The sequence below is a fragment of the Verticillium alfalfae genome, genomic scaffold (assembly GCF_000150825.1).
Source record: "Verticillium alfalfae VaMs.102 supercont1.3 genomic scaffold, whole genome shotgun sequence".
Classification (NCBI taxonomy): domain Eukaryota; kingdom Fungi; phylum Ascomycota; class Sordariomycetes; order Glomerellales; family Plectosphaerellaceae; genus Verticillium; species Verticillium alfalfae.
The window spans coordinates 964,488-973,483 of record NW_003315036.1 but is presented as its reverse complement, the minus strand read 5'-3'; the positions used below and the strand labels follow the sequence as shown (position 1 = coordinate 973,483).

At 55.2% G+C, this 8,996-nt stretch overlaps 4 protein-coding genes across 4 annotated transcripts; 1 reads left to right on the top strand and 3 right to left on the bottom strand.

The window, feature by feature from the left end:
• Positions 1–2,116: 2,116 nt before the first annotated feature.
• On the bottom strand, positions 2,117–3,778 carry VDBG_02814 (conserved hypothetical protein; the record flags this gene model as incomplete). Its single annotated transcript, XM_003006629.1, has 1 exon — positions 2,117–3,778. The coding sequence occupies one exon, from the start codon at positions 3,776–3,778 to the stop codon at positions 2,117–2,119; it is 1,662 nt and encodes a 553-aa protein (XP_003006675.1).
• An 802-nt stretch (positions 3,779–4,580) lies between these two features.
• VDBG_02813 (glutathione S-transferase I) lies at positions 4,581–5,650 on the bottom strand (the record flags this gene model as incomplete). Its single annotated transcript, XM_003006628.1, has 3 exons — positions 4,581–5,120; positions 5,177–5,562; positions 5,613–5,650. 3 exons carry the CDS (start codon positions 5,648–5,650, stop codon positions 4,735–4,737), a joined length of 810 nt encoding a protein of 269 aa, XP_003006674.1.
• A 651-nt stretch (positions 5,651–6,301) lies between these two features.
• On the top strand, positions 6,302–6,927 carry VDBG_02812 (hypothetical protein; the record flags this gene model as incomplete). Its single annotated transcript, XM_003006627.1, has 4 exons — positions 6,302–6,437; positions 6,494–6,529; positions 6,591–6,706; positions 6,762–6,927. 4 exons carry the CDS (start codon positions 6,413–6,415, stop codon positions 6,807–6,809), a joined length of 225 nt encoding a protein of 74 aa, XP_003006673.1.
• Positions 6,928–7,085: 158 nt separating this feature from the next.
• On the bottom strand, positions 7,086–7,864 carry VDBG_02811 (conserved hypothetical protein; the record flags this gene model as incomplete). Its single annotated transcript, XM_003006626.1, has 2 exons — positions 7,086–7,731; positions 7,827–7,864. The coding sequence occupies 2 exons, from the start codon at positions 7,862–7,864 to the stop codon at positions 7,086–7,088; spliced, it is 684 nt and encodes a 227-aa protein (XP_003006672.1).
• Between the last annotated feature and the right edge of the window lie 1,132 nt (positions 7,865–8,996).

Below are 8,996 nucleotides of genomic sequence, written 5' to 3'. Positions count from 1 at the left end.
TTCAACGCAGAGCATGATGGGACGGCGACTCGTAACAGATGCAGCTGAGCGAAGGTGCAATGACGAAAGGAGTGTCTTGCAGCATCCCAAGGTGATACGGATTCTTACACATTAGCTCAATAAATCTTTATAAGATGTTTGTGATTGTCAGTGCAGCGCTTCTGAGCATCTCACTTCATACTTGTCTAGATTCTTGTTTTACCCCCCCCCTTTCCCGCCAAACCGAGTGAGTCTTTCTCTTGCTATAGCCGGTGGCCCTTCTCGCGGAACCCTTGGGCTCAGTTTCTAGGCTCCTCCCGTTATCTGCCTTGAAAAGGAAGTATTATGAGACAGTCGATCATGTCATGTTGCCAATGAATTTCCAATAACAGCAGATTCAGACGCTAGTATTCCGGTGTTACCTGCGGAAACTTGCAATCACTTTTTATGACAAATTCCGGCATCCGGATTAATACTTTTTTCCTCTTCTTTTTCGAACCGAACTCGATGTTGGTCTCAACACTTGGGAATAGAACGATATTCTCTGCATGTCTTGATTTCCCAGTACCAGGGGCGTTTGGTACAGCCTATGCGAAGACCGAACACCCAGTCATCCCAGAGAGTATGAATTCATGATGGCAAGGACTCATGCAAAGTCTTGAGAACCGCCCGAAGATAACGACCGGTTTAATTATTGTTATTGTTTACTAAAGCCTCATTTGAGAGCGCAGATTATGCCAGAGTGCTGACGATAGACACAGGGCCTACATATGGCTGACTTATGAATAGCAAGGGTCTTCATTGCTTGCCGTCAGGATTTGACCAAGCATGCCAGCGTCGTGCCGTCAAAAAAATCCTCATTAGCAGATGATACCAGAAACGCATAGAAGGCTTTTAGTTTGGCTTTTCTCTGAGGCTATGAGGCTGTACAACACATTTTCGAGTACATACGACCATACCTACTGGAGAACTCGGGATCCCGTCCGCTCTCCCATAGATAAGCCAGTAAGGGTCGGACTAGTAGTTGGGTGGGTGACCACCAGCGAATCCCTGATGTTGTAGGTTTTTGATTTTTTTTTTTGCGATTCTATTCTGGTGTTGTGGTCATGACCGATTCGCATTTTCTTTTTATCAAAGGGCGGCGCTGGGCCGCATTTCTGGCCGCATAATGTTGCTGTGTGGTGGTTGGTTGACTGCGATATTCTCCGGCGTTCCTCCCTGTTTCCATCGACCAGTCAATCTTGGTCGGTCTTTACAATTGTCTGTTTGAAGCAAGCAAAATTAATGTAGCCACATATAAAAGGCATGTATACGCCTGCAGACAGCAACAAACAGCTCTGGATGTGGTTTTAAAAGCTTGCGTGCCTTATCGTAGCAATTCGAGATCTCGATCTTTGGAAATAGGGGTAGAGGTACAAAGTGATGCCCGGAATCATCTGCCTTTCTTCGGGTGACAAATGGATAAACGAGAGTACGGGAAAGATTGTGTAAATCGCAATAAAGCGAAGAAAGTCATCCTCCGTCCCATGACATGCAGCCAAAATATTCTGAAGCTACATAGTTGCCATGGCTGTCACTCCCCAGTTGCTTCTCTTGCTATGCTGTGACACTCTCATCGGCCACATCAATGGCTCGAGGGAGTGACTCTGGATAACAAGACATTGCCGCATCTCAGCTCGGTTAAGGTGCATACACCTTTAACCACCCGATGACTAGGCCATGCGTCATGAACCCGTCAGACAATACACCTTCACAAGCACCAAGGACGCACGACTGACCCGCTTGACGTCGAAATGTACATTGGATTCCCATACACTATTTTACAGATACATCCGTCCTATCAAGCCTCCTCCTGCATCAGGCCGCAATCCCGAGCCACAAACCAAAAGGCCTGCTTATAATAGCGCCCATCGGGGTCCGCAGAGAGCGGCCGCGCTTGCTTCCTGACCGTGGTCACGAGCTTCTGGGCCTCTTCCCACTCGCGCGCCGCCGTTAGCGAGCGCAGGATGGGCTCGAGGACCGACAGCGAGGGCCAGATGCCCCAGTCGTCCATGTCGTAGAATATTTCGAGGGCGGCGCGAACTTCGCCGGCGGCGTGGAAGTGGCGCATGACCGTCTCCCAGAAGATGCGGGTCCGTCAGGACGCGCGTGCCCAAACGGGGGTTCTGTAATGAGGGCCGCGGATGGGCGTCCCCAGTCGCCGGGGCCGGCGGGAGAAGTAGTACTCGAAGAGGATGGTACAAATCTGCGGCGATGGCTGCAGGCCCGAGGCACGGAGATGCGACAAAACGGCTTCGATGGGGACCTTGGCGCCGTCGCCAGAACGGACAAGAAGGTGTAGCATCTTGGCGTACGTCTGCTGGTTCGGTTCGAGACCGCAAGTGGCCATCTCGGCGAAGACGCGTCGAACAGTGACGCGCTGGGCATCAGGATCCTGCATAGACATCTCTGCGAGCGCGGTCTCGAGAATGATTGTAAAGGTAGCGCTGTCCGGGTTGATGCCCGAGTTCTTCATGCTCGAGAGAATGTTGTCAGCCTCCTCCATGCGACCCTTCTTGAGCATGTAGCCGAGAAGCTTGTTGTAGGTGAATATGTCGGGCTCAATCCTCTGACTATTGGCCCAGGCGAGAACGTCCTGGACAGAGCTCATACGGTCATTTCGAAGGAAACCTGAGATGGCAGCATTGACGCTGCTAATGTCTGGCTTCACAGCCTTGTGTTGAGTACCGTTGGCCACCGCCTCCTCCCAGATAGCTTGCATCTCTGTCAACACCTTCATGCCAGCGTTGGGATTGCCCAGAGCGCCGTTAGCAGAGATCCTGCTCGACCAAATGTGGTGATCGAGCTCCATGCCAGACTCAACGACCTGGTTCCACAATAGTTGGACTGATCGAAGCCTCTTGGCAATCTTCCAACCTTCCATCATAGAGGTATATGTCCTGATGGTCGGCACTAAACCAATGGTGTTCATGTACTCCATTGTCTGGTTCGTAAATGACTCCCAAAACTTGTCTCCACCGGACCCGTGTTTGCTGCAGCACTGGTTGAGCACGTAGTCGAATAACTCGGGGCACTGCCTCAGTTTGTCGGCCCTGTCAGTATCGTTGACAGGATTTGTTAGTTCCTCCCATGCCTCTCGCAATCCGTTGGCATCGTTGAGTTTGAAAAGTGTACTTAAGCGCTTGTGCCAGGCCGAATACGAGATGCGTTTGGTTGGAACCTTGACGTTGGCATGCGCCGTCTTGGTCGGCGAGTGAAACTCAATTGGCTGCTTTGGTTTGCTCTGAATGCGCGCTTGCAATGGCGCCCAGTCAATGCGTGGTGCGACGTAGTCCCATAACGCCGGGTCCGCCGTGAAATGCGACTCGAGCTTGGCCGCGTCGAAAGGCTGGACAAAAACTTTCAATTCCTTCTTCACCGCCTCAAGAGCCTCTGTAGACGTGGCGGATTGCACCCTGGGGTCCGACAGTAGGACAAAAGTGGTGGCGAGAACCACCACCAGCTTTTTGGGATCTAGAGAGACGAGCAACGGGAACTCGACGTGGCAATTGTAGAGCGGGTCGCTTATGTTCCGTGGGTTTCGTGGTGTTGGGCGTCGTGTGTCAAGGCCGCGAGCCTTATAGGCATGCCTCGAAAGAGACAGTCCCTTCCAGCACCCTAGCAAGTCTTCTAAGAGGTGCTGGTCGAAAACAGCAGAGTCAACCGAAGGGCTGCCAGCCGCGTTGACCTCGGCTGGTGTTTTGGCGATGAGCCAGTTCAAAAGCCCGAGGAAGGGATCCAGGCGTCCCGGTGTCTTCATTCCAACCTCTGCCAACGTGCCACAAAGTTCTGAGGCCCTGGGCAGGGTTGGATCGTCGCATGCGTTGACCTTGACGTCGAGGACCGCCCGTAACGCCTCGGTCGCCTTGCTGTAGGCAAACTGCGGCAAAAGGCCGCTGTCGGATTGGCGCAGTAGGGGAAGAATATCATCAATAACACATGCATAAAGTGCTGCAGCATAGGGTTCTTCCGGATTCTCCCTCGCGTTGTGCAGGATGGCGTCGATGTTCCGCGCTATCTGGTGAAGCTTCTGTGTGTCTGCTTCTGCCTGGGACTCGGATCGTCGGGCGCTGTTGATCGTGCTCTCGAACAGATCGAGAGCTCGCCTCTTTGCATTGCCGTCATTTGAGCCTCGAGGTATGCGTTCGGATGTGGCAGAGCTTGGTTTATGCGTCGGAACGTGTTTGTGTCGTTTTGTCGCATCGTGGTTTGATCGGGTGGTTTCTGTCGAGTGAAGGAACGTTGAAGCTGCAGGAACCGTCGACTGGTGGCGGACGGAGGCGCCCTTTGCTACCGTCTCGGCGAGGAGCCTCGATCGGCAGGTTGTGCATATCGTCCTCGCGGCAAACATCGCATCTTGTGGCGTAGAGCAGACAACACGACGAGTTGGAGGATTTTGCTGGGTTTCGATCGTCAAATCGCACCTGTAGAATTGACATTGATTGAAGCTGCCAGACTGGGATCCATCTTACCGTCAGCCGTCACCAGCTGGCACGCAAAACACAGGGTGCAAAGGGCATCTCGTTGGTCACAAGCACGACGAGATTATGAACGCTCAGGTTGGTCGTGCATCAGGTTGCGGTCTATTGCTTATCACGCGTTCTTCTGTTTCATTTTCTTTTCTTTTCACATAGGGGCATCATTTTAACCTCAGATGCGGGATTCACGCCTGATCTCATCTAAGCATTTGCAACAATGGACAAATGAGCAGAGGCCTTACTTCTTCAAAGCTGCCGGCTCCTCGAACTCTCCATCGAGCTCTCGAATCTTGTCCGTCGAGCGCTTGTAACCAGGCTCCTGCTTGAGGCGCTGGATGTACTCAAAGACCTTGGGGTGCGCCGCCTTGGCCGAGCCACCGGGCCACTCGCCCATGGCATCAAAGCGATGCTCACCCGCGATGAGGGCAAAGCTAAGGAGGATGTCGGCCGCGGATAGCGTCTTACCGCAGATATAGCTGCCTCCATCAGGCACCGTCTCAAGCAGCTGCTCAATCATGGCAAGGTGTTTCTTGGCGTTGGGGAAGACAGCCATGGCGATGACCTTGTTGGCGGCGGCCGTCGTGATGGGACGGACATAGAAGGGCACATTTGGGGATTTGAGCGCTGCAGCACGTCAGTCACACTGGGTATGCTTGTTCACTCTTCCGAATGAGCCTCACATGAGATGATCAGCGTCATGACGAGTATGGGCATCAGGCTGCCCTCGACATAGTGCAGCAGATACTGGTACCGCATCCAGGCCTCCGTTTCACCAGCGATCTGGTTCTCCCTGCCTTCCTTCCACTTCTGCGGGATGAGGCGCTGGCCCTCAGGGAAGTGGTCGCAGAGATACTGCGTGATGAAGCCGCTCTCTGCCAGCTTGATCGAGTCCGTGGAGCCAGGCGGGGTGATCTCGATGACAGGCGACTTGCCGAGTGGGTGGACCTTGCTCAGCTCAGGCGGTGCCAGCATTGTCTCCTTGCTACGGTGGAACAGCTCGACATCGTACTTGACATTGAGTTCCTCGAGGAGCCATAGAATGTTTTGCGCGCGGGACTTGTTCAGCCTGGAAACATGTTAGATCAGAAGCACATCAAGTGGTGGCGAACAGCGTACCAGTAAAGCTTTACATGGGCATCCTGTGCTTCAGCCATAACGTCTGTGTTTGCTCTGGTCGTTTGCGTTTGAAGAAAGCTGATATTGTGTGTCAATTAGAAAACATGTACGAAGGAGACTGTGAACGCAGTCTTCCTTGAACAAGATGAGGTCACCCCTTCTGAAATGGCATCGCCTCCTAGCCCCGGCGCGCAATCTATCCGGGCAAGGTTGGAGCTTCATCGGCACTTAAGCCTTCATTCAGCCCCACCCTTTGACATGTGCCTCGGCGCGAATGGTGATCGACAACTCGAGAGGTTGCTGAGGGTTCGCAACTCAGCTTCAACACGATGCATCGTGAAACATTCGTGCCTCGTGACTTATAACGTGGCTAAAATTGCCTGCAAGCTTGGACTTGCTGTCACCGTCCTCACGTTGGCATATGTGAAGCCGTCATCAATACCGGGTTTATTTGGAGATTCTGTGAGGACAGATGAGCGCAAGATAACTCCGTACTGTACGGGTAGCCACTGTTGACTGCTGAAAAACGCTTTAATCCGTGGATTCCAGTGGGACAAGTGAGCGGCTCCTCCGCTGTAGCAGGCCAAATACCGTGCTAAGAAAACGGTACACTTATTTGGCCTCGTTTCCCAGGCCTCAACCTTACGTAAGGAGCCTATCCTAACATCAGTCCAATGCATCAAGCATTCGAGACTGCTTCAATCCGACGACGAGATCGTGATTGAACCCCCCGCTGCACCGTCGAACGACACCCAAACCACCAATCTACCTCCTCCGAGCGCGGCTCCCTCGTCGACACAATGGCAGGCGGCGTACCCCACAACAGTGAGCGACAAGACGAGACCTACTCCATCGACGAAGGCTAACATTATTTCCTCTAGAAATGGCGATGGACCCGGCCATCATCAAGCTTGGGAGTACGTTCGAAAGCGATCGAGAATAATGTCGAGACAGAGAAGAACTAACGCCAATTGACAGACATGCAGTCGCAGCGTCACCTCTACTTCCGCTGGACCAAGAGGACGGCGCGCGTCACCTTCATGTACGCCGTTGTCGTGCCCGTCATCATTGGATTCATCGGTTACAAGACGGACGTAAGTGCTCGCCATGCTGGCAATTGATGCACTCGGAGATTGACTGTGTGACTAGGGACTCTGGGAGATGCGCCGCGAAGCGCAAGGGCGACCTCCTCGCTGAGCGGTAGAGAACGAACAGAGCGATGGGAATGGTTGTAAATATCAGAGGGATAAACAGAGCGGCAATCCAGTGCGGTGCCATGACACAACAATTTTCTTGTTACAATCCACTCTCCCACAAAGGTGCACGCTGCTTTGCTGTGACGTGCAAAATCGATCCCGTTATCGCCCATGCGGGCCAATGTGAAAATGGTAAATGGGGTATCGCGCGCCGTCCTCCGACCCAAACGCCAATTGAGAGACTTGTTGCCCGTCCGCATGTTCCTCCAAAGCAGCCTCAGCGGCCGCCCCTGCCTGCATGCCTCCCCCTGCCCCAGGCGCCGCGGTCAGGTCCGTCTGGCAGGGCCTCACCGCGTCTCCATTCGCCGTGAGGGACGCCGTGAGGGAACCCGCCCGCCCCCCAATCTCTCCCCCGCCCCGACCCCAGGTCACGTCGTCCGTGATGCGTCGGAGGACCGCCCGAGGGTCCTGCGCGAATATGACGGGTCGGCTCCGGCGCCACGGCACCATCTGGTAGCGGCGGCAGAATAGCGCACGAGACATAATCGCCGACGACGAATTTTGAGCCCTCCAGCGTCCGCAAGCCCTCCCTGATCCCGCCTCGCTGCCGCACAGGCGAGACCCTGTCTGCCATGTCCGTATCATCGTCTGCAGCAGCCATGTCCAAGCCCGGCCCGCCATCGCCGATGACGACGCTGCCGAGGTCCTTCACCATGAAGCGTGGAGCGGTGTGGCTGGCGTTGTCCATGCTGCGCGCGTCGGGGAAGATCAGGCGAAAGGCGAGTCGTGTTCCGACCGCCGGGTCTGGGAGAAGGGTGGGGCGTTCGGCGGCAAGTTGATGCGCGAGCTCGTCGAGGGTGCAACTGGGCCAGGTGTAGAGATCGAGAGAGGGCGGGAGGGCGCGAGCGGCGAACTCGTCTGGCCTGGAGAATCGGTCAGTGGCAATTCGCTGTCGAATCGTTGTGGAGGGGCTTGCCTGTGGAAGGTGCCATGTCTGCAGAAGACGCGCAGCAGAAACGGTGCCATGTCCTCGCGGTCGGCTTGGTGCGACGCCATGGCTTGGGAAGCCCTGCTGTGCCGAGGGGCCTAGCGTGCGGGGTTTCTGTGGGCTTGGTCGATTGCGAGAAACTCGCAAGGCATGCAGTTTCGGATATCCAAGACTCTGAGACCCTTCATGCACGACCTTTGAGTCCAGAGGCGCAGTGGGAAGCTTGGGTGAGCGTTGTCATGAACATGGGATCGCGGCTTCATTGCCAGTCGGATATGTAGCGTAGTTCGGTTAGATGAATGACGTCGTGGAAAATATGCAGCTATCCGTGTATTTCATTCCGACCTGCAGTTTGGCTTCAGGAACTGAGGAACCCTTCCAGAAACACCGCCAAGACTTTTCCCACGTTGCCAATCGTCACTTGAGCCTCGCCTCGGTCTCGCACTGTCAAGAAGATCAAACGGACGTCAAAGATGGTGATCAGCCGCAGGCCTTGTTCCCCCCATCTTCTTTGCACTGCCTCCTCCGCGTGCCAAGACTTGAGGCCCCACGCCTTCCCGCTGCCTGCATATCAGCTGCATCGTGCCATTTTATCCGAATTAACCCCGCCACCCTGGTGCAAGTTTCCGACGAGCCAAGCCACGATATCGCAACCTCCAACGAACGTCACTCGTATACACGCCCCCTCTTGTTGCGCGACACCAAGACCTCCCTCCCACGAGCCCCCGTGCCGAACTACGCACGACGCGGAAACGACCCGATACGAATAGCAAGAGACACATCCGGCGATAAACTGTCGCCTGGAGGACCGATCATGGACTTCGCAGCCCTCATGTCCAAGGAGCTGGCCAAGGGCAAGGCCTCGACCGAATCGTCGTCGACCTCGAAATACGTCCGGCGCGCCGACGCCGAGCGCGCACGAAAGGAGGCCTACGAGGCAGAACAGGCACGCCTCGAGGCAGAACGCGAGGCAAGGCCAGCGCCAAGCGCAAGCGTGACGACGAGGCGCCGTCGAGGCGGCGCACGCGAGGAGAAGGCCGCGGTTGGCGAAGGAGAGCCGGGCGCGGCGGCAGGAAGCAGGAGGCCAAGGAGGAGGCGGCGCGCGCGCAAGGCTTGGCCCTGCCGCCGTTCGTCAAAGGCTTCGTCGAAGGACGCCCTGGAACCTGGAAGGAGGGCGCGGAGAACGTGCCCGGAAGTGGA